This window comes from Moschus berezovskii, chromosome 17 (genome assembly GCF_049115385.1).
Source record: "Moschus berezovskii isolate FMDL1 chromosome 17, NW_MosBer_1.0, whole genome shotgun sequence".
NCBI lineage: Eukaryota > Metazoa > Chordata > Mammalia > Artiodactyla > Moschidae > Moschus > Moschus berezovskii.
Window position 1 is genome coordinate 56958739 of NC_142476.1, and position 26437 is coordinate 56985175.

Below are 26437 nucleotides of genomic sequence, written 5' to 3' on the forward strand. Positions count from 1 at the left end.
TGTTTTCCTTTTGATTTTATACAATTTAGTGATTTTATTTGACACTTTTAAAATTCATTTTGGACCTAGCATGTCCTGGGGTTTTATACACTGACCAAACTGCTCTGCTAGAGACAGTCAAGTTCAATAGCAATTTTCTTTCACACTTATCCATCTTTGTTTAAGAAATATAAGGAATCTGTATCACTTTTTATTTTATATGACATAATCATTTTTATTATAAATTTATTTAAATTACTTTGGACCAAGCATGTCCTTCGGTTTTACCCACTCATCAAACTGCTCTGCAGTGAGATAGCCAAGTTCAATAGCAGTTGCCTTTAAGGTTGATCCATTTTTGTGTGCAGTCTTAGCAATCTTGGCGGCTTTGTCATACCCTGAAGAAAAAAGGTGACATAGGAGTTAGTAGTGAAACTTGGTTTTCTAAAGCAAGAGTAATCATTATTATTTATTTGATGCTACCAACCTCTTAAGTAAACATTTTTTAATCTTAAAAATATTTAGCAGTGGGTTATCTTGATAGCTGTCATTTCCTATACAGAGTAAAACCTTTCTTTACTTTTCTTAAGTAACATGTACCTCACATTCTATAAGATGTGTCCCTAAATTGAAATCTTCACTAATCCAGATATTTTCATAAGGGGGAAAATATATACACATCGACGTCTCTCTCTACACACACAAACACACACATACACATGTAGCACCAAGACTTAGAAATACACATCTGGGTAGTATAAATGTGCTGTTTCAATAGTATGTTTAACCAAAAATAATTATCTTTCTAACAAAGCATTAATAAGCTCAATGCTGCAGCAGTACAAAAAATATAGGAAATGCATGACCAGGAACTGTGGTAAAAGTAACGGGCTCTAAGAGGGAAAAGAGAGGAGAGTCCTCTCACAATGAGGGAGGAGCAGGTGGGGCTCTGAGGAGACACACCTTCAGAGCTTCCAACATCTGTTTCTGTGCCACACTCTTTTCAGACATTACGCAGTACAAGTAGGGAAGTTTCAGTACAAACATATACTTGAGCAAGAGATCACAGGTCTACTGTTTACATCAAAGTTATTTGCTTTTAAAATTAATAAAGATAGAGGCAAGGCAATTCTGGTTATCTTGATTTAATGTAATTTTTAAAAAAGGCAAAAACCAGAAAGAAGAGAAATTAACAAAAATGAAACCAATGAAGGAGAAAAAAAAAACAAGATTAGAGGGGTATGAACAAAGAGAAGTCTGCGATGATTTTACTAAGCAAGATGTGCAGCCAAATAAATAAATATTTTTTAAAAATGTTATGTGTCATGTGCAATTATTAACCACCTACAAAATGTTATGTGTCATGTGTGATTATCAACCACATATAAGATGTCATGTATAGTATCAATTAATCTACATATAAAACATTATGGACATAGTTAATATAAAACTAACATTGACTGCTAAACATGTTGAAATGGGCATTTACTGATCAAACTAACTTTGAAAGAATTCTCATGTTAAACCTTGGGGGTTAATATTAGACTTTCCATACTTTAATGTTAATAATGACATTAAAGTCTATGCATTATGCTAACCCTTTCAGTTTTCATTCAAGTCCCAAAAACATGACTACCGAGCACCTGTTATACATAATGAGCATAATCAGAACCCATGATGTGGAGCTGTAAGGCTCACGCTTTGCCACCAGTCAGGTGTGCTTTTGCCCACTTATCCTTGAACAGCCTTTACCTCATATTAAACTGACTCTAAGAAAGATATCAATCATTCTGCTTTAGGAGTATCTCTAATTTAAACATTTTAGTAACAAATTCTGGAATATAAAATGATGAAACATTTCTCCCATGAGCCTTTGGATTCCTCTGTACATCTCTCCAGCTGAATGCTGAGGTACAATAATTTCAAAAGAATCCAGTATTATTGACAATTTTTATACTATTCCAAAACAGACAGTATATTGGGCTCACAGCTACCTGAAGCAGTCATGAGCTCTAACTTTATAAGACTGAAATTATAGCTTGACATAAAGCCAAGAATATAAAATCAGTCTTGAAAGTATAGGATTGTTGAAGACTATTTTAAAACAGTAATCATATCACACCAAAAGACTGCATTGTTCTAATGTACAAAACCAAAGAGTACATTAATATCTTCAGCTCAGCAGTAAGGAAATGGTGGGAAAAGGCTTTTAATACATTGTAACATAAAGCAATGAGTGCCTCAAAATCTATGAGTTAAAATAGTGTATTTAACAGGGATCATTATGGTCGATCTATAATCCAAGTTAACAAGTGTGAATCTATATAATGAAATATTTATAAACCTGGAAAAGGCTTTCAACACAAAAGCCACAGTTTTAGACAAAATATTTCCCCCCTTTCCCTATAAGAAATGCATGCATAACCCTTTTTTAAAAAATTTAATCCATTTCTGAGTTGAATAAAACAACACCAAAAAAGTATAGCAGCATCTAGAGAAGGTAGAAAAATGAGTTCATTCAGTGTTGTTAGTCAGCAAGTCCCAACAAGTGACATTACAAACTGATAGGACATTTAGTATCTGAATTTAATGCCCCATAGTTTCTAGATTCTATTAAGATTAAAATAAGCTTGAAGTTCTACTTCTGAACTTGCCACATTTCAAATAAAATGAAGTATAATCAATCAAGTTTTTGAAAGAAATATTATACCATAAAGGTTATAAATTATATATATATATAGCATCTTTCAACACAATTCCAAATGTCTTAAGACAATGTTCAAAAGAAATCTGTTGTTCACTAACATTGATCCAGTTGTCTTACTCTCTTAAAACTTTGTCAGCTTTTAAACTGTGTATTCAAAATGACATTATTATTCTTTAAACGCATACCGATGTGAGGATTAAGGGCTGTCACCAACATTAGAGACTCATTCATCAGCTTGCTAATCCTTTCTGTGTTGGCCTGGATTCCCATCACGCAGTTTTCTGTGAAGGAAACTGATGCATCCCCCAGCAGTCGGGCTGAGTGTAACACATTTTTAATCTGAAGAGAGAGACAGACTTATTAAGCCTAGCATTTTTCTTTGTTCAATAACATATTTGCTGGTTCATAAATGAATATAATTCAATTAACATATAGCACTCCTACAACCTGTAAGGAATCATACCCCCCAAAAATATGAAAGAAACTATAAATATTTGAGGACAGAGAACTGCTCTTTAAGAGGTGAAAAGGCATAAATACAAATAACCAAAGCACAAAATAGTCTGTGGTATTATAAATACAGCTATGAAATGTTAAAGAATGCAGAGAAAGAAAAATAAATTCCAGTTGTAGGAAGTGATGAAGTTCTATTTGATGGAGAGAACTGAAATAACCGGAGGTGGAAAAAGAATCTTCCAAGCAAAGAAAGAGAAACAAAGATGCAGAGGTTAGAAAGTTCAGCATGTGTTTCAGGCAATCAGTGAAGCCAGGGTTTCTCAGTTCTCAATGATCACATGTTTTTTTATGCTTCACAAAACAAACATCCCATGGTCAGCTGAAAATAATCTTGCACACAATATTTTAAGACAGTATTAAGCCAATTAGTTTGTTTCAGCATTTTTTGTGACATTTCCAACATATATTAAATATATATCCACATCCAAAACTCTCTGGTCTAAAATCCCAGTGTCTGAAGACAGTCCTTTCAACAGTGGACTCGCACAGAACTTCCAAGGTTTAATTTGATACTAACAACTTTATTATATGGCAAATGTTGATTATCTCAACTTACTATTAAAAACAAAACAGATCTTTTTAAAAAAATTGCCAGATATTTAATGTTATGCACATATATCTAACAGGCAGCCGGTGTTAACTATTTGGAATCTGACCCGAAAGGAAAAGCTTTTTGATATGAGATGTGCTTTGATCTGTCTTCTATTTTCCACTAGAATGCACATTCAGTTCAGTTCAGTTCAGTTCAGTTGCTCAGTTGTGTCCGATTCTTTGCGACCCCATGAATCACCGCACGCCAGGCCTCCCCGTCTATCACCAACTCCCGGAGTTCACTCAAACTCATGTCCATCGAGTTGGTGATGCCATCCAGCCATCTCATTCTCTGTCGACCCTTCACCTCCTGCCCCCAATCCCTCCCAGCGAGTGAGTTTTCCAGTGAGTCAACTCTTTGCATGAGGTGGCCAAAGTATTGGAGTTTCAGCTTTAGCATCAGTCCTTCCAATGAACACCCAGGACTGATCTCCTTTAGAATGGACTGGTTGGATCTCCTTGCAGTCCAAGGGACTCTCAAGAGTCTTCTCCAACACCACAGTTCTTTGGCGCTCAGCTTTCTTCACAGTCCAACTCTCAAATCCATACATGACCACTGGAAAAACCATAGCCTTGACTAGACAGACCCTGGTTGGCAAAGCAATGTCTCTGCTTTTTAATATACTATCAAGTTGGTCATAACTTTCCTTCCAAGGAGTAAGCGTCTTTTAATTTCATGGCTGCAATCAGCATCCAGTGATTTTGGAGCCCAAAAAAACATTACATAAGGGCAAAAAGTCTGTTTTGTTCATTGCTCTGTCACTAGCAACCAGGACAGTGCCTTACATAGACTAGTACTCAATCAATATATAATGAATACAGTGAATGAATAAACATAATATTTGTCATCTGCATGTTCTTATCAAATTAAAATCAGACTTTACACCAGATACAAACTGGAAATAAGCCTTTAATATATATTTAGATATAACACTTCACACAAATAAAGAACTCTAAATGATAATAGTTCCATTAACTGAAGTTGGAGAAACTGGATAAAAGATGATGCATTTTGTTCCATCTTCACAAAGATGAAGGAAAAAGAACAGACTGAGTGGACACACTGTTTTCAAGGTATGTGGAAGAGTAAAGCCAATGAAAGCCTTGAGAAAGGGAAGAGAACTAGAGAGAAATTACTGAATAAACCAAGGCAAAAGTGTTTCAAGGGACAAGTCTAGGTCAGATGGCAGTTAAGAGCTATGGCATGTCTGTTGGACTCAACAGTGCTACAAGAACAATTCAAATACAAGCGCAAGTATGGAAGCCAAACTGAAGTGCATATGCAAGTGACAGTGGGCATTCCCTGAAAATGGCTGAATTTGGAAAGGAAGAAAGCAGCAGTATGAGAAGGAGACAGATGGAGGGAGAGTTTCTTTCTTTCCTATATTTATTAACTGAGGAACTAGAACTTATCTCTAGCAGTTGGCATCCCCAGTTGCTAGGGACAAGAAAGAAACCTATAACCCGTTTCCAGAATCTTTCTTCCTGTTATAAAAAGCAAACCATCAATTACTTAAGCTAAAAGTCACCTAATTAAATATCCAGGATTAATCCTCTAACATTAACATATGCTTGACTTCCAATTGCTACTCATATTATCTTAGTACCTAATGAACTTTAAGAAATCTTTATGAAAGACAAAAACCAAGACAACTAGCTTTGGGTCAAAGACAATAAAAAGCTTACCATCATTGGCTTGAAAACATTCAACTCAAAATGTCCATTGCTGCCTCCAACGGTAACAGCGACATGATTCCCCATGACTTGGGCTGCAACCATGGTCATTGCTTCACACTGGGTGGGGTTCACCTTCCCTTCAAGAAACCACCAAAGATACCACATCAAACACACCGATGGCTTCAAGTATGAGTTAAAATTAGGTTTTATATCAAATAAATAAGAAAAGAAGGAAAGACAAAACAAGACATATAAAGCAAGGCCCCAACCATATCTATGTAGCCTCCCATACCTAACTGGCCAAAGCCCAAAGCAAAAAATGAAGTAAGAGACATGTGATGTAATTCTTTTTATTCAACCCATTAAAGATCACTTTAACAGCCTGTTCTAGAATTCTATTTGCTTTGGACTGTGAAAGACAGAACTATTTACACATTTTCTAACGTGGAAATCAAAATACACGATACTAACTAAAATTGTTTTCTCCTATATTGTTGGTGATGCTCCCAGAAGTTCTGATCAAAGGTAGCCCTAAACACATTCTGCAACAAGTGTGCCACACATGTCCCCATCTACTTACAGATCATGTTAAACAAAAGAAGACATGCTTTGTAGATGAGAATGCCTGGGTTCTAATCAAGTTTCAGCTCTAACATTTACCAGCTATGTGATGATTGTTGTTTAGTTACTAAGTCCTGTCAAACTAGTTGCAACCCCACAGACTGTAGTCCACTAGGCTCATCTATCCATGGAATTTTCCAGGCAAGAATACTGAAGTGGGTTGCTATTTTCTTCTGCAGGGGATCTTCCTGACCCAGGGATCGAACCTGCAACTCCTGCTTAGCAGGTGGATTCTTTACCACTGAGCCACCTGGGAAACCAGCTACATGATTACCTGGCATGATACTGCTTCCTGGTTCATTTTCAGGCAAAATTAGTTCTCCCAGTCCCGAGCGTGGACCAGAACCCAGAAAACGAATATCATTTGCGATCTTCATCAGACTGCAAGCAGTAGTATTCATGGCTCCACTGAGTTCAACCAAAGCATCATGAGCAGCCAGAGCTTCAAACTTATTTGGAGCTGTGACAAAAGGTAAGCCTGAAGAAAAAAATCAATAACCTGTATGAGTTAACAGGTAAAATTAAACATTTTTCTAATATCAGCAAGTTAAACAGAAACTGTCAGTATATGAACATAAGCAAAAACAGAATAAAAATCCAACTTCAGAAAGAAATGCTATTAAGACTCAAGTTTTCTCTACATTTCTTCAAGAGGTCCTGAAGAGTAGAAGGAGTCTAATGACACTAGCACATTTAAAAGATAAAACAAGTACAATAAATGTTCAAAGAAATATAAAATACTAAACGAGAAAGCATTCTGCTGTTGCAAACACATGTGTATGATGCCGTGAGTAAAGATGAAAAGTAGGTCAAATTCACTCCACTCGATTCCAAACTCCTTTCCGAGTACCACTTTCCCCCGATTTTAAGCATCCTATTCTCTTCTCTGGGCTTCTCAGGTGGTGCTAATGATAAAAACATGCCTGCCAATGCAGGAGATGTAAGAACCGCAGATTTGATCCCTGGGTCGAGAAGATCCTCTGGAGGAAGGCATGGCAAACCACTCCAGTATTCCTGCCTGGGAAATCCCATGGACAGAGAAGCCTGGTGGGCTAGAGTCCATGGACTCGCAAAAGACATGACTGAAGTGGCTGAGCACACATGCATCCTCTTCTCTAGCCAGGACTTACAAGCTCCTCTGAGAGATTAGGAAGTCAAAACGAACTAGACATTCTCAGTCACTCCCATGTTCAAATTCTTAAAGATCTACATATTCTAGACCCCATATTACAATTCTCACTGATTAAAGTTTAATTAAAAGTCAAATCTCTGCTAATAAGCAATAATAAATGTAGAATTAACTGTGCTCTAACTCTGTTAAGATTTGCATGTTAATAAGAGTTTTCTGGAGACAATAGCTCTAGTAACAGTTACAATTATTGAGACCTTTAAAAAGGTCATTAATTCAAAGAGATGTCACAGTATGCCATAGGGAAAAAAGAAATTAAGCCAGTCAATCGCTAACATATTTGTCATTCAAATGAATTTCTCACCATTTGATTCTTCCTGCTTTTTGAAAACGAGTATTCAAAACAGCTTTGGTGGTTATTTAGTTGCTAAGTCATGTGACTCTTGCGACCCTATGGACTGTAGCCCACCAGGATCCTCTGTCCATGGGATTTCCCAGGCAAGATTACAGGAATGGGTGCCATTTCCTTCTCCAGGAGATCTTCCCAACCCAAGGATCAAACCCAGGTCTCCTACATTGCAGTCAGGTTCTTTACCAACTGAGCCATCAGGGAAGCCTAAACCAGCTTTAATGGAAGATAACTGAATACTACTAGATAGTAAATGAAGTTAGCACTAACAGATTTTAATAATTACATGCTGTATGAACTTACAGATGGAAAACTTTTTAAAAATACAAGGATTAATATTACAACTTCTAAAACAGACACAAAGTAGATGTCTGATGGGAAAGTATTATTTCTAACTTTAAATCTGTAAGAATTCAAAGCAGAAACACCCAGAAAAACACCGACTGGTCTAATGGTAATGAGTAGTAAGCCATGCTATCACCTACCTGTGAGCGCAGCCACTTTTGCAGCAACCTTTTCTGCAAAGCCAATTCTAGTATTTAAACCAGTGCCAACAGCAGTGCCCCCAGCAGCAAGCTCATAAATTCTTGGCATGGCAGCTTTTATTCTTGTTGTTGCATATTTCACTTGTTGAACATAACCGCTAAATTCCTGAAAAAAGAAAGAAATTTAGGTGAGCGGCTTCCCTGGTGGCTCAGAGGTTAAAGCGTCTGCCTCCAATGCGGGAGACCCGGGTTCGATCCCTGGGTCGGGAAGATCCCCTGGAGAAGGAAATGGTAACCCACTCCAGTATTCTTGCCTGGAGAATCCCATGGACGGAGAAGCCTGGTAGGCTATAGTCCACGGGGTCGCAAAGAGTCGGACACGACTGAGCGACTGAACGGAACGGATACAATTTCCTATTTGCATATAAGTCACTCTAACTGCATTAAATAGAAGTTTTTAAAAAACACATCTCAGGTACAAAATTAGAAGCTGCTCAAGTGGAAATTATAATAATTTATATGATAAGTAATGTACAAGGGTGAAAGGGCATTTATAAACCTATCAGGTAGGCAATGCCACTGATAACAACATGCAACCTACTTATAAACTACTCTTTTAATAGAAAAAAAAGAAAACCAACACAGGAAATAAACATTAAAAAAAAAACAACTTTACTAGATTAAATTATTGGTTTATTTGCAAATAATTTATTTTGTTGGTGTATCTCAAATAACTTGAAGAAAGAAAAAAACTGAATCTCCTCAAGCAAAATGCAAACATAGAAATATCCTCCATACAATTTCAGTTAAAAAACCTGACGTGGAATTTGAGGGTGTTTTAAAGGGTCTCAAGAAGCTAAGTGACTGACTGAACAGCCTAAGAAGGTAACAGGGTAGAGTAAGACCCTGGGTAGCTTCCTGATGCATTTTAATTCTGCTATGAATGCCACACTGGTTCCCAAAGTACAACATGCTTTAAGTAAAGTAATCACAGAAATCATCATGTTTAGAACACAGCAAGGGCCCTATTAAGAACTACGCAAGGACAGAGGGCATAAACTAGAACTCAACTGAGCAAGCCAGGATATATGGCTACACTCAATCTATCTCTTCTTTCCCCTGTCTAAAAACACTGAAAAACCATGAAATCTTTTGATTAGTCCTGGGATTTCACACTGCTCTAAAGAAAACATTTTTTAGATGATACAACTCCTTTCCATCTGATCTAATATCACTTACATATATATCAGGTGGATTCACTTAAGAAATACATTTTTATTGGAGGAAAAATTACACTCAAGAAACTCAAAAGACAATTTCAATAAAAGCAAGCATAAATGCCTCTGGTAAGATAAACAGAAAAATGTAACTTTCTGTCACAAAGAATGACGATTTTACATAGGAGGCTGAGTCATGGCCCAAATGGACTTTAGGATATAATGGTTTTCCTACATGTAACACACACAAAAAATAAGAAAAAAACTAGAAACCAGAGGGATACTCAAGTTTCCAAAATAGATACTGTGTCTCCTTAGAACTTATGTGTGGTACTAAGAGCCAATGATGTAAAAAGAAATAAGATACAGATTAAGAAGCAACTTAATTTAGTAACCAGCAGTCAAACTCTCACACTAACCTGAATTTCTACAAAAATACTGCTATTGATACTTGATATAGAATTTGTGTATGTCCTATCTCAAAGTGGAATGAGCTTACTGAGACAAAATCTGTTCCGTGTATTTGCTCTGCAATGTATACTATTAGACATTCTTTAAATTATCACTGAAAGTGAAAGTGAAGTCGCTCAGGAGTCTCCAGCTCTGCGACCCCATGGACTGTAGCCCACCAGGCTTCTCCATCCATGGGATTTTCCAGGCAAGAATACTAGAGTGGGTTGCCATTTCCTTCTCCAAGGGATCTTCCTGACCCAGCAATCAGACCCAGGTTTCCCGCATTGCTGGCAGACGCTTTACCCTCTGAGCCATCATAAAGAAACATAAAAATGCTTTCTGTATTTTGGAAAAGAGTAATTCCTCTTTTACATGTGGCCAAAACATTTAACCACTTTAAAATTAACTTTTAAAGAACTTACTAATTTAGAATAAGAGAGACAAAGGAAGAAATTATGATAATGATACTGATGAAGATGATGACAGCTAACACCAATATGTGCTTACAATGTGTCAGAAATAGTTCTAAGCATTCTACATGAATTAGCTTATTTGAGCCTCATAACTATTCTATGAAAGAGATATTATTTTCTTTGTTTTACAGCTAGAAAAACTGACACAGAGAAAAGCTAAGTTTCCTAAGGTCCAATAGTTTGCATATAGCAAAGCTAAGATTTAAACTCAAGCGGACTGATGTGGAGTCTGGCTCATAACCAGTATGCCCTGCTCTTCTCCTGAGTGGATGCCAATAAAAACCACTGACAGGTTAATGCAGAATCATCTCTGTTGCTGAACTGAACTGTTATAAACTTGGCCATTTAAACCAGTGTGATTTAGAGGGTAATATATTGGCCATTCAGAGAAGGCAATGGCACCCCATTCCAGTACTCTTGCCTGGAAAATCCCATGGACAGAGGAATCTGGAAGGCTGCAGTTCATGGGGTCGCTGAGGGTCGGACACGACTGAGCGACTTCACTTTCACTTTTCCCTTTCATACATTGGAAAAGGCAATGGCAACCCACTCCAGTGTTCTTGCCTGGAGAATCCCAGGGACAGGGGACCCTGGTGGGCTTCTGTCTATGGGGTCACACAGAGTCGGACACGACTGAAGTGACACAGCAGCAGCAGCAGCATATTGGCCATTTGTACCAAGCCCACAACGGAACCAAATTTAATCACACTCAATATACCTGCCCAAGAGTAAGTGGAACAGCATCCTGTGTATGAGTACGCCCAATTTTGATGATCTGGTCAAACTCTTTGGATTTTGCTTCGAGAGCATCATGCAGCTTCTGCAGTCCTGGGAGCAGCACTTCATGAACTTCTATTGCAGCAGCAATGTGCATTGCTGTGGGAAAAGTATCATTTGAGCTCTGTCGGAAAGTTTTCAAAAGAAATGTAAAATGTTAACTCATAGGCAAAAAAGCCAAACTTGAATGTCTCAGTTAAAAATCTCACTAAGTGACTACTCAAAACTTGGCATATTTAGTACTCAACTATACTTATGTGAGCCAAGTCACTTAGGATCAAATAAGAAGCAAAAGAAGCAACCTGATTTCCTTTGTAGAAGGTATTTAGGACTGTATTACACAGACCACCTACAATGAATGTATTACATATTACTGTATCTACCTGCTAATAAATAACAGCAAGACACAAAGAAATACACCTAGCAGATTTAAGGATAGCAATAATAAAACATCTTACAGTTAAATAGCACATACAGTCTTTCACAAACATTTCTTCCTTCACTAAACTTGAGGAAAATTCTCTGAGGTAGGTCACCACTTTAAAAATAGAAAACAATCTGTCAAAGAGATTATGTGCCACGCCAAAGTATTTAGAGTTGGCAGAACTGGGACCTGACCAGGTAGTCTAAACGCCATACTCTTTTGTCAAATGTAAACCTGTACTTTTAAATTACTATGTTATCTTTAACTACACCTCAGTCCTCTACCTGACCATACACACTAGGTTATTCTGAAGGAGATTTCAGACTTCAGTATACATAAAAGATAAACTCACATTTAAAAGCAAGTCCTAGGTTTGCAAAATCCTTCACACCATGCATTTATGTGAAAAAAATAAATAAATAAACTTTCTTATACTTTAAATTACACTCAGTATCCAGATCCTGATTTTTAAATATCACTTCCCAACAAGACCCTCCAAAAGGTCTTTGGAAAAATGATTGTTTATGGGGGTTAGGACAGGAAAAATACAAGATGATGAGCCTGGAGCATCTTGTAGTGGAAAAAATAAGTGCTTTTGGAAAAAAAAAGGGATGGTAGCATGTCCAAAGGACACAGGAGCCAACATGCTGTGGCTTTATGGAAAGATATAAGTAGCAATATAAAGAACAAAAATATTGGATTATAACCTGAAAAAATATTAATGAATTCATGCTTATGCACATAAATGATTAAATAAAAAATAAACGTGAGGGGAGAGAGAAAAATTTCAATTAATAAATGTAAAAAGAAAGGGGGGAAAGAAAATTACTACTAAAACATCACAGCAGTAATTGCTATTGGCAAGATCCTCTGATGAATGTTAAAAATTAATAGGCAAAAGTTTAGGGAGAAAGAGGCTGTTTCAACAGCCTCAAAGTTCTCTATTAATTTCATGGTTATTTTAACACGTGTCCAAAAATTTCCTGATATCCCTCCCTGTAGGAAATAGAGCTTTTAAGTGCAGTAGCTGAAGTATAGGCTATTGGAAAATGAAGACACCATCTTAACCAAGTGATTTGGGTTAACATCACCAGTACCAACTTGTGCTATTATCATGTACCCCTGATATGATGTAAGAAGAGCCCTTCATTTCTTAACAATCTCCAAAATCCACAGTCTCTCTAATCATGAGAAAACAACAGACAAACCTATATTGAGGGACATTTTATGAAATATCTGACCACAGCTTTCAAAAGTCAAAAAGACAAAAGACAAACTCAGATTAGAGGAGACTAAGGGGATGTGATGACAATACAACGTGGAGCATGGACTGGATCCTGGTTAAAAGAAGAAGGATATCAACAGAAAACTAATAAAGACACGACTGAGCGACTGAACTGAACTGAACAGTATTGTACCAATCTCAATTTCTTTGTGTGATAAATGTACCAGGGTTATGTAAAATATTTAATATTAAGGTTAGCTGGGTGAAGGGTACATAGAAACTCTGACATATCTTTGCAATTCTTATAAATAATTTTACATTTCAAAAGAAAGCGTTTTTAAAATATAAATCAATGAAAATATACACATATACTTAAATTCAAGCATCCTAAAAGTGATTTTTCCCCCAACAGTGCTTTTCATAAAACTTAAGACATAGATTCAAGATTCCTAAAATAAATAAGAAGAACATAAAAGAGGTCCTTTCCATTAAAGAATATAAGCAGAATTAATCCTCCCTGTCAAAAGTTAATGACTGTTTTACAAGGAAAATCTCAGGATTCTTTTGAGTTTATACAAGGAAAAGAAGAAGTCGTATACTGACCTGGCTTTTATTAACATGATCATTGGGATGTACAGGTTTCTTGCTGCCAAGTTCACCTCCCAGAATTTCAATTGCTCGATTGCTAATAACTTCATTTACATTCATATTTGTCTGGGTTCCTGATCCAGTCTGCCATACCACGAGTGGAAAATGATCATTTAATTTACCTTCAGCTACCTGCAGAACAAAATGTTAAAAAATGTATTTTAAAAAGTAAGAAAAATTCTATATTCATTAAGCTGTTTGAATCAAATGATTGTCAGCATCATTTATAGTACTATTTTAAAGACACTCACTTTTTTCATGTGCTACTATAGTTCCTAGTTGTCCAGCAAATTGAAGCTTCTGCCATCTAACCACTGCTACTTTAAAAGGTGAAAGATAATCTACTGTGAATGGTATAAAAATTTCACTGATTCCAAATGAAAACTGAATCAAAGATATCTTTCTTCTATTTCTCCAACTGCCCTCTATAATATCCAGACAGGGCCACTTGTTAATGCTGACAAATGTGTTAAGTCTCTACATAAATTTACTGTTGGTACTCAGCAGGAATATCCAACATATGCTATATCCAGAGTCAGCATTATAACCAACAAGTGACTTAACAGTGGGAGCTCACTAGTAGATGGAGCTCACTACTCCATCCCACAAATGTCCCATGAGTAGCAACCTCCAAGCACAGACAAAAGCACGTCTAGATGTGTCTCTATTTTTGTCATATTTTTGCAATCTCAGTTAGTTAGTTTTTTAATTTTAAGTTCTCTGGGTGAGTGAGTGCTTAACTTCACCTTCTGGAATGATTTTAGTTTTAAGCTAAGAAAATCAGCATGCACGTTAGAAATCTGTTACCTTAAAAAACTGGTTCATTTAAAAGTAAAACTTTTTTCCTAACTGAATAAAAATAATTGGTGATTAATGTAAAGAATTCTGAGAACTAAGAAAAGTATAATAGTCATCATAGTTCTACCCTCAGAAATAAAGATGATTAGAACTTTGACATCTCCTTCTAGTCTCTACTTCAAGTGATGGGAGTATATATGCAGAAAAACATGTTTTCTATTCCCTTTTTCTAAACAAAATTGGGATCATAAAATACATGCATTTTGCAATCTTTCCTCCCCATTTCATATATGGTAGGCTTTGTTCTATGACATTCTTTAAAAAAACTAAATTTCTATGGCTTCACAATCTAACTTGTTTAAACAGCTGCTGTAATAATAGTACTGCAATGAACACTATATCTATAGCTTTTAAACTGTTATCTCTGCTTATCTTTGATTGTACATGCAATTATGTTATTGGTGGAAGAGTGAAATTACATTCTGCACACATATTATCAAACAACCAACTAACTTTAAAGGGAATCATTTATACAGAAAACAAGAAGTCAAATATGTAAGTTCAAAGAGTGCCTCTTCAAAAACTTATCTTTAAACTATATAAATTACAAGGAAAAGTAAAGAGAATCAGAAATGAAAGGTATAAAATCATCCAGAAAATGTGCCACAATATATATTTGAAGCATCATATTAATATTCTCACCAAACAATAACATTGTCATCCTATGCTAAAACACATTAACTCAAGAATGCAGCGCCCCTTTCCTCAGGCCAGAGCTTATCATTATCCGGAAGATAACAGGTATCTAATGCCAGTAAGTAAACACTCTTATCACCTCTTACCTCATCTGCTGCCTTCATAATTGCATTAGCAATCTTTGGATCAAGACCATAATCCTGGTTTACTTCAGCAGCTGCTCGCTTCAAGATGCCAAATGCTTTAATAACTGGAATCTAAAATTGTTAATCAGAAAACTATCTCAATTTGCAATTTAAGCATGAAAATTTAAGATTACGATCTTATGCAGGTACAAACTGTACAGAAAACAATAACTTAAATAATATTATGACACTAAAATGTTTAGGATATAGAGAAAGATTCAAGATAGGCATATAAAAACCAAGAACCATCATTTATCTATTTGTATAGGCAACCAAACAAAAGCAAATACAATGACTTTTCACAGATATGTATGCACTGCCTTACACACACATACACACACATTCACAGAGATGTACAATATACCATTTGTCCTATTTTTTATAAGATATTAAAACACACATGATTTTATGTCACATATTTAAACAAATGATACTCAGCCATTTCACCAGCCTACACCATTATTTCCTGGAGAAAGGAATGGCAACCCACTCCAGTATTCTTGCCTGGAGAATTCCACGGACAGAGGAGCCTGGTTGGTTACAGTCCATAGGGTCACAAAGAATCAGACACAACTGAGTAACTTTCACTCACACCATTATTTGGGCTTCCCTGGTGGCTCAGTAGTAAAGAACCCACCTGCCAATACAGGGGCTTCAATCCTTGTTTTGGGAAGAACACCTGGAGAAGGAAATGGCTGCCTACTCCAGTATTCTTACCTTAAAAATCCCATGGACAGAGAAGCCTGGTGGGCTACAATCCATGGGGTCTCAAAAGAGCTGGACACCACTTAGCGACTGAACAACAACATTATTTCCCCTCACTGATTCCACACTACGTAACAATTTTTCCTTCTCTTTAGAAAAGAATAAAATAACAAGTAAAATAAAGGTAGCAAAATAGTGCCATGAAAACGGGACAGCCACGTGCAAAAGAATGTGAATGGACCACTATCTTATACCATACACAAAAATGAACTCAAAAGGGATTAAAGACTTGAATGTAAGACATGAAATCATAAAACTCTTGAAGACATAGGTGGTAAGCTTCTTGATATCAGTCTCAGCAATGATTTTCTAGAGGAGTCCAAAAGAAAAAGCAACAAAAGCAAAAATAAACAAACTGGACTACGTCAAACTAAAAAGCCTCTTCACAGTAAACCATCAAGAAAACGAAAATGCGGTGGCTGGAGGGTGTGAGGGGTGGGGGGCCACATGTAGGGCCTGGGGGTTGGTGAGGGACCAGGAACCAGTCTGCCACCGCGCACCATCCCCCTTTTCCCCCATGGTTGGTAGTACTAATCTGTTTCAGAGTATTTCCTGCTAAATCCAGGAAATTAAAATTAAAACATTACAAGCGTTTTACCCAAATGAAATAGAGATATATGACACATAGGAATACACATGAAAACAAATGAGAATTTCATTTTCTACAGGAACACTGTAGTGGGTCAAACCAATGCTGAAGTCACAACCAAATGCCAATCAATTCTGGCTACCAAAATGGAGTGACTGATCCCACGGTGTTTGTGGACACATAAAAATAAAAAAAGGTCACAGTACAGAGTTTCACTAGTCACTACTAAAACAAAATGGTACATATATCATTGGAGATGAAAGGGTCTCATTATTCTTTACTCAGATTGGCAGTCTGTAAATTTTTTTTGGTTTTGTTTTCCTAAGAACCTCAGGTACAAAGTCTGCTTTATATTTTATGCAGTTCAGAAAATTAATCCAGATGTAGCCAAATATGTAAAAACTGATAACCCTTGTATCAACCTTTCACAGACACCCGTCCAGATCCAAACAACTCCTCTGTCTCTGGTACAGCAGCAGCAGCAATCACGGCACCCCATAACCACACACCTTGCTAGTTGAAGCAGGAAAATCAAAACATGAGCCATGCTTACTCCAATTAATATTGGTTAAGACTGCTCTCTTTAACCCCAGGAGTTGAACTATATGAGAATATTCAGGATCAGCTGCTACCCTCTCTCTCCCAAGCATGTAGTCTGGCCCTCACCATTAGCCTAGTTGTGGGTTGACAATTACAGAGATATTTTTCTAAGAAGATCCATTGACTCTTGGAAAGGTGTACAAACCTGTCAAGATTCAGTCTTGAAGTCTCAGTAATGAGCTAAAATATGGAAGTTAAAATTATTGTTTAGATAAAAAGTATACTTAGAAGATAAAGGTAGCAGTATCTCACCAGATAAGGCCTGGGGACTTCTAGGCTTACTAGCCTATCCTGCATTCTTGTGCTGACTATTTTTCATACTCTAGTTGGGTTCCAGTAGGATATGTAATATATTTCGTCAATTCTTTTCACACTTTAACATCTCTGAAATCAAGATGTATCTTAAAATCAATGACATGACACAACTTTAACTGGCAAACTTTTTCTTAGTAGTACATACCAGGTCTAACTGAAGATTAGTTCTAATGTAAGTTTTTAACGAAATATGGTTCTCATATGTATTTGTATGAAATATTTATTTTCATACAAATAAGAAAGTTTTCTCATCATTAAATCATTCATGTAGCACTGAACAAATACTTATATATTCTGTTATATACAAGACATCATGACAAATAGTATTTTTATGAATTACTGTACACTTTTCTACAAACTGAAGCCAAGATAGAAAGTATAATATTAAAGAAAAATTGGATGGGAGGGGAGTTTGGGGGAGAATGGATACACGTATGTGTATGGCTAAGACCCTTTGCTCTTCACCTGAAACTATCACAGCATTCTTTATTAATCGTATTAATGTATCAATCTTTATTAATCTTTAATCATATAAATATATTGCAGCTATACTGCAATACAAAACCAAAAGTTTAAAAAAAAAGTTTTCTTTCAAATCAAGTTTCTTAAAAGCTTTACATCAATTAAAAAGAATCAAAATTAAAAATGTTTACAAACTTCAACATTCTAGTAAAAATAAGAAAAATCCAAGCAAGAATGAAAGACAAATCACTTACTTCTATTAAATAAAAATCCAGAAGACTCAAAGTCATAGCTCAAAACACTAGCATACTAAACTTGAAAAAGTTTATGAGAGAGAAACACTTTATTACTCACAAAGCTAGTTCTCGAAATGACTTTACATTTTAATTCTGTAAAATATTCATAAGGTAGGGTGACTCATAATATTAAATAATGCCTGCTATTGATGTTGCTAAGTCGCTTCAGTCATGTCCGATTCTGTGCGACCCCATAGACGGCAGCCCACCAGGCTCCCCCGTCCCTGGGATTCTCTAGGCAAGAATGCTGGAGTGGGTTGCCATTTCCTTCTCCAATGCATGATAGTGAAAATTGAAAGTGAAGTCGCTCAGTTGTGTCTGACTCTTCACGACCCCATGGACTACAGCTTACCAGGCTCCTCCGTCCATGGGATTTTCCAGGCAAGAGTACTGGAGTGGGTTGCCATTGCCTTCTCTGGAATAATGCCTAGTTCATCTAAAATAAGCCAACATTTCCACAAAAGCCACTTACTGGCATGCGTTCTGTCATGCCTCCAATCTTAAAGTTCATTGTAGATCTCACAGTCTGGGCGCCATAATACTTATCATTTGGGACCTTGAGTTCACCAAAGGTATCATATTCTATCCGAAAAGAATTTTGGGTTGCCTAAAAATAAAAACAAGACATGGTTACAGCTTGAAAAGAAAACAAGTATCAGAAGAAATAACATCATATACAGGAAATACACAGGAAATTATTGGAAATAATTGGAAATTATTTAATATTGGAAATATAAATTTAATTTATAATTCCAAAATAATTGGAATATATGTTTCCAATATACAGGAAACATCATATCTGGGAAAAGACATCCTTAAGTACCATAAAGACAAAAAAATTCCACTTTGATTCTCATTGTTCTTCCCAACTTCCAGTTTTTTTCTTGAAAATTCTAGTCACACAAATTAATACAGATATTAATGATGTATTCTAGGATGCATACACTATGCACATGATAAATACAAAGAAAGCCTCTGAAGTCAAAAGAGTAATCTTCTTCAATTCAGGAATATGCCTGTTATTGGTCAAGCTTTGATCTACTATTTTACTAGGAACTTTGGAAAATAAACTAAGAACAATACTTTTAAAGCTTGAAAATAGTATATATTTAACCAAAGCTCAACCACTGTCTACAAATACTATGCATGAGAGAGAGCTTAGTGCAACACAAAAATATTCCAGGCTTTGCAGCGAGATGGCCCATCACCTGGTAGCTGTGTCATCTTCAGCAAGTCAGCTTTTCTAATCTATAATTATAGTAAATGGTGTAATTTACAGAGACATGGGCCAGATCAGTTCCTAACCTTTCTCAGGGTATTGGAACCTTTTAAGAATATAAGGGAAGGTATGGATCATCTCTCTAGAAAAATTAACATAAATATATGTAAAATTTTATATATGATTTTAAAGAGTTTATACCTTGAAGTCAATTCATTCCCCAGGATAAGAACGCATGACCCAAAATCCCTTTTATGGAAAACCTAAGATTCTACCAAGTACATCAACTTATACTAATTAAAAAAAAAATACACATTTGGAACCTACATATATTTATTTTAAAGAAAGTTCAAAGAGATACTCAGAATTTTAATTAATGTTCACCTTGCATTAATTATAAAATAAACATGATCAGATGATTCAAAAGATTTAAAAACACCTAGTAAAGTAATCTTTTTAGTAAATAGTCCTCTGAATAGGAAAAAATTAATTTTGTAGTTATCCCTTGGGACAAGAAAGATGGAACAACAACAAAAAACAAACTTTATATGTTATAAAACTTTTAAAATTGTATGAAAAGAAAAATACCCTTGTATCTCGTGAGAAATATAGAAGTATAATCAATGAGGTACATTTTTTTCTTCTGCCTAAAAGTCTGCAGAGGAGAGGAGTGGCTAAGATGGCAGAGTAGGGAGACTCAGCTTATTTCCTCTCATGGGCACACCAAAATTAGGATTATTTACAGAGCAATGATTGATGAGTAAAGCTGAAAAATTAGCAGAAAACAGCTTCTACAACTGAAGATATATACGTACCATGGCAAAATAGGTAGGAGGGGTGAAGACATAGTAAAGTCATGACCTATACTCCCCTGCGGGGAGGTGACCCACAAACTGGAGGATAATTACAACTGCAGAGATTTTCCCCCAGGAGAAAGAGGTCCAGGTCCAGTGTCAGGGTCCCTAGCCTGGGGGTCTTGCACTGAGAAGAGCCCCTTGAAACTTTGGCTTTGGAGGCCACAGGCCTCACTTCTGGCCAGAGGTCTGTGGGAAATAGAAACTCCACACTTAAAGGGTGCACACAAAATTTGACACTCTGGGACCCAGGGCAAAGCAGTAACTTGAAAAGAGCCTGGCTCTTTACAGTAACCTAGAGAAGAAAAAACCTTTATATTATACATAAGCACACATGCATATACACACAAGCCTGAAACAAACATTTTGTGAAACAATCTGTCCTGGCCCTCATATTTTCTATTCTATGCTATTCAGTCAAAAAACCAATGCTGTTAACTGTCCACTACATTGATTTTGCCACCCACTAATGAGTCCACCTGAAGTTTGAAAAACACGTGTATGATTTTCAAAATCTTCTTACATTATCTCTTCCCAGTGGCTTAGGCAAGAAGAGGAGGACTGCTCAACTAAATTAATGAAATAAATTATCACTGCTTTTGATGAAAAAGTGAGGTTATGATGGCATCTATTAAATATAAATAAGTTTTTAATTATTATAATCCATTATTATTAAAAAATGTGCTTTTTTAAAAATCATGTCTTTATATCCCATAATTCAGACAGCAGAATTTCTGGGAGAAGTTTAAAGAGTCTAACCAGCTAGGCATAGGGCAGGCACAAGCTGCAATTTCTCAAAGTCCTGGGAGACGCATCTTTATTCCCAATTGTTTCCCCTCCTAGAGAAGCATGAAAGGATAATATGGCCAGTATGCATTACAGTGTGATTGCTATTTGGTCCTAGAAATACCAAGTACTATTACCATCCACTAACCTCAGTAACCTGGAATTGAGGTTGTCTCCAAGTTTACATGCTATCAATCAAGAGTTTCAGTTCAGTTGCTCAGTCATTTCTGACCCTTTGTGACCCCATGGACTGCAGCACGCCAGGCTTTCCTGTGCATCACAAGCTCCCAGAGCTTGCGCAAACTCATGTCCATCGAGTCAGTGATGCCATCCAACAATCTCATCCTCTGTCATCCCCTTCTCCTGCCTTCAATCTTTCCCAGCATTAGGGTCTTTTCCAATGAGTCAGGTGGCCAAAGTATTGGAGTTTCAGCTTCAGCATCAGTCCTTCCAATGAATATTCAAGACTGATTGCCTTTAGGATGGACTGGTTGGATCTCCTTGCAGTCCAAAGGACTCTCAAGAGTCTTCTCCAATACCACAGTTCGAAAGCATCAATTCTTCAGCCCTCAGCTTTCTTTACGGTCCAACTCTCACATTCATACATGACTACTGGAAAAACCATAGCTTTGACTAGACAGGCCTTTGTCAGGAAAAGTAACGTCTCTGTTTCTTAATATGCTGTCTAGATTTGTCATAGCTTTTCTTCCAAATGACCAAGCATCTTTTAATTTCATGGCTGCAGTCATAACCTGCAGTGATTTTGGAGCCCAAAAAAATAAAGACAGTTTCCATTGTTTCCCCATCTATTTGCCATGATGTGATGGGACTGGATGCCATGATCTTTGTTTTTGAATATTGAAATTTAAGCCAGCTTTTTCACCTTCATCAAGAGACTCTTTAGATCTTCTTTGCTTTCTGGCATAAGAGTGGTGTCTTCTGTATATCTGAAGTTACTGATATGTCTCCCTGCAACCTTGATTCCAGCTTGTGCTTCATCCAGCCAAGCATTTCTCATGATGTACTCTGTATGTAAGTTAAATAAGCAGGGTGACAATAAACAGCCCTGATGTACTCCTTGCCCAATTTGAAACCAGTCCATTGTTTCACGTCTGGTTCTAACTGTTGCTTCTTGACCTGCATACAGGTTTCTCAGGAAGCAGGTAAGGTGGTCTGGTATTCCCATCTTTTTAAGAATTTTTTTTGATCCACACAGTCAAAGGCTTTGGCACAGTCAATAAAGCAGAAATAAGATGTTTTTCTGAAACTCTCTTGTTTTTTCTGTGATCCAACAGATGTTAGCAGTTTGATCTCTGGTTCCTCTGCCTTTTCTAAATCCAGCTTGAACGTCTGGAAGTTCTCAGTTCACATACTGTTGAAGCCTGGCTTCAAGAATTATCAGAGTCTAAAGCGTCTAAAGGCTAGTAAAAAGGTACAGGCCTTAGGCCTATAATATATCCCCACGCATATGTAAGATAACCATTAATTAAACCATGATATCTCTTAAAGAAAATGTAACATGCCTTTCACATTCTCAGCCTTAGGTGGTTTCAAAGAATATTTCAGGATTCAAGAAAATCCAAACCATTTCTTAGGCAGAAAGACTATATCCCAAGAGGTTAAAAATCTCAAATGTGACTTCATTGTGTTTGGGTTTCCAGTTTCTCTAAAAAGACTTTTTAAAGTCTTTCAGTTCTTAAAGTACAAGGTGACCATCAAGTCTTAAAATATTGACAAATGTGTAATAAATGGTTTATTGATACTGTACTGCAATATAGAATATTATCCATGTTTTCAGACTTAATGGCCATCTTGAAGAAGTAACTTTAAAAAATGTAGAACTTCTTTGTCCACCATGCTACCAAAGCAGTATCATATAGCAGGTCTCCACTGTATATTCTCTATTTGTCTCCTCAGTATCACATTTTAATTAACTGTGCACGACATCTTTGCTTATTTATTAATAACTGCTCTATTTACTTAACATGCCTCAGTAGTCTCTAAGGTCTTCCCAGGTGGCGCAGTGGTAAAAAATCTGACTGCCAATGCAGGAGACATGAGTTTGATTCCTGGGTTGGGACGATCCCTGGAAAAGGGGATGGCAACCCCCATAGACAGGAGCCTGGCAGGCTGCAGTCCATGGGGTTGCAAAGAGTTGGACACGACTGAGCAGGGATGCACACACGCAAGCAGTCTAAACTCTGCCCACAGTGACTGTTTCACACACAGGGAGCATTCAGTGTAATCTTCCTATCTGATGAAATTGTATTCTTAACTGAGATGAAAGGTAATTTAGAGTTATTTGAAGTTCTTTTTGTAAAAAGTTAATTGAAGTATAACTGATTTATAGTATTGTGTTAATTTCTTCTGTACAGCAAAGTGACTCAGACATACGTATTTTTTCATATTCTTTTACATTATGGTTTGTCACTGGGTATTGAATATAGTGTATTTAAGACTAGCAACAAAAAAACTTAGATCAACTCAGAGACTTTGGAGCTGAGAAGATTAGAGGGCAAAAGATGTATTTAGAATTATGGGAAAAAAAAATCTATCTTCACCTGATGTAAGCTAACACTACAACACTAAAAGCAAGATAGTGCTTTTTTTTTGACATTAACAGCAGGATAGATTCAGTTCTTCAGGCTTTTATTCTTTTTTTACAAAACACTAAATAAGTGAAAAATAACTTTTTAAAAGGCTTTGCTGCTGCTGAGTCACTTCAGTTGTGTCCGACTCTGTGCGACCCCATAGACAGAAGCCCACCAGGCTCCCCCGTCCCTGGGATTCTCCAGGCAAGAACAATGGAGTGGGTTGCCATTTCCTTCTCCAATGTGTGAAAGTGAAAAGTGAAAGTGAAGTCGCTCAGTCGTGTCTGACTTGTAGCGACCCCATGGACTATAGCCTACCAGGCTCCTCTGTCCATGCGATTTTCTAGGCAAGAGTAGTGGAGCGGCTTGCCATCGCTGCTTTAAAGTGCACTAAAATTATTCAAACAGGGAGTTGCAGAAACATAAAGCATCCTTGATTTCTAGTTTCAGATATAGTGATATAGTGTCGTCAAATTATCTTAAAGTGTATAGTCCAGAAAATGTCTTGGGCCTTTGAAATCCCCTAGATGGAAGCATTCATTTAATAAGCACTCACCATGTCCCAAATTCAACGTATTTCCACAGGGACAACATTGCTGAGTATCTGTAACTATTTTCATGTATTATGTATTACATAATACTGTATGTATTACAGTATTACCTGACCAAAATCCCAACTCTGAGTGACAGAATAGGGTCTGAAGTCACATCTCTCTGAATAAAAGCTCAAATCACAAATCAGAGTGAATAGGGCAAAATAGTAAGCCTTCCTAAACTACCATTTATCTCTCAAACTTTTCCTGATAATATACATGTGAGGATACCTTTTCAATGTTCATTTCAGTTCAGTTCAGTCGCTCAGTCGTGTCCGACTCTTTGCGACCCCATGAATCACAGAACGCCAGGCCTCCCTGTCCATCACCTACTTACTAAAGCCCAAATTTCCGGAGGCTACTTTCTAAAGTGAAAAAGAGCTCGTGTCGGTTAAGGTATCCAACCTGAAATTGGACGGTTAGTTCCTTAGAGGGCATGCCTCAATTAAAAGTGCTGATTCAGCAATAGGTCCCATGCAATTTCCTCCAACATACTTCTGGACATTCTGCCAGTTACTATTTCTGGGTTTTACAAAAAGCTCAACATTCAGAAAACTAAGATCATGGCATCTGGTCCAATCATTTCATGGGAAATAGATGGGGAAACAGTGGAAACAGTGTCAGACTTTATTTTTTGGGGCTACAAAATCACTGCGGATGCTGATTGCAGCCATGCAGCCATGAAATTAAAAGACGCTTATTCCTTGGAAGGAAAGTTATGACCACCCTAGACAGCATATTAAAGAGCAGAGACATTACTTTGCCAACAAAGGTCCGTCTAGTCAAGGCTCTGGTTTTTCCAGTGGTCATACATTGATGTGAGAGTTGGACTGTGAAGAAAGCTGAGCACCGAAGAATTGATGCTTTTGAACTGTGGTGTTGGAGAAGACTCTTGAGAGTCCCTTGGACTGCGAGGAGATCCAACCAGTCCATTCTAAAGGAGATCAGTCCTGGGCGTTCATTGGAAGGACTGATGCTAAAGCTGAAACTCCAATACTTTGGCCACCTCATGCGACGAGTTGACTCATTGGAAAAGACTCTGATGCTGGGAAGGATTGAGGGCGGGAGGAGAAGGGGACGACTGAGAATGAGATGGCTGGATGGCATCACCGACTAGATGGACATGAGTTTGAGTGAACTCCGGGAGCTGGTGATGGACAGGGAAGCCTGGCGTGCTGACTCATGGGGTCGCAAAGAGTCGGACACGACTGAGCGACTGAACTGACCTGAACGTGGGTAAAAAGTCTCACAAACTAAATGGCCAATTTCATGGAATGTAAAATCTCTTAGGTTCACAAGACCTTTACAACCCCGCCTGGAGACCGACAAGCAGCACAGCTGTGACCCCAGAAGCTAGCTCCGAGGGGCTGGATTCAGCCGGGCCCACCAAGTGCAGGGACGGAGCTGCCCCTTCCCAACACTGTCCCACCTCGTGGCCGCCCAATCCTAACACCGTCCACCTCGGCATCCTCGCAAGGGCAGTCGCCGCAGAAGTGAGCGCGGCAGGGGCAGGGTCCGGGATGCCCGGCGTGACTCCCGCCCACAGCTGCCGCCCTCCCGAGCGCCCCTCCAACTGAGGAAGCGCCCCGGGCCCACAGCGAAGTTCCAACACACGGGCCAATATCGAGACCCTAGGGCCGGCGGGCGGGAGGCCTGAAGGTCACCGCGAGGCGGCCAGGGCGGTCGGGGAGCACGAGCTCACCATTCGAGCGGCGTTCGGAGGCCGGAGCAGGAGGACTGCTGGGCTACCCGGGCCAAGGCCAGGGCTGGGGGCGGAACCTGGATTCCGCGAGAGTAAACGCGAACGCGCGAGGAGCCGGAGCGCGCGATCCATAGCGCGGCGGCCTGGGTAGAGCTTCCGGGCATTATGGCCACGCCCCCACACAGGCTGTCAGAACCCCCACGGTCTCCACTCGTATCCAATCAACAGCCTCAAAACCGAGCTGGCGGGACCAACGGCCAATGACCAGGGAAGCGTGAGGGGGCGGGCTTAACTGCCTCCTCTTGAGCCCTAGGATTCCTGGGAAACTTAAGGGAAAGGAATGATGGGAAAGAGAGTTCGTGGTTTCCTGAACCAGTAGTTTCGTTGCTCAAAGAAGACAACAGTAGTTTTCCTGTGTTACTGTGGCTAACAGAGGGCTAATAGCTAGTAAGTCTGTATTTGGTTGGTGGCGTAGAGAGAAGAATTTACTTATTAATTTATGTGGGACTTCCCTGGAGGCTCAGATAGGAAAGAATCTGCCTGCAATGTAGCAGACCCGGGTTCGATCCCTAGGTCATTTATCTTCCATGTAATCACTCAATACGTGTTTTATTTGCGCTATTTTCATCTGTTCCAGGTTACATCTTCCGTGTAG

General features: G+C 37.9%; 1 protein-coding gene across 1 annotated transcript; it reads right to left on the minus strand.

Annotated features, from left to right (window-relative positions):
• Window positions 1-187: 187 nt before the first annotated feature.
• FH (fumarate hydratase) lies at window positions 188-25952 on the minus strand. Its single transcript, XM_055419701.2, has 10 exons — window positions 25783-25952; window positions 18510-18644; window positions 14972-15082; window positions 13287-13463; window positions 10976-11158; window positions 8115-8280; window positions 6366-6569; window positions 5480-5607; window positions 2872-3025; window positions 188-377 (listed from the first exon to the last, which is right to left on the minus strand). The coding sequence occupies exons 1-10, from the start codon at window positions 25912-25914 to the stop codon at window positions 235-237; spliced, it is 1533 nt and encodes a 510-aa protein (XP_055275676.1). The 5' UTR covers window positions 25915-25952; the 3' UTR covers window positions 188-234.
• Between the last annotated feature and the right edge of the window lie 485 nt (window positions 25953-26437).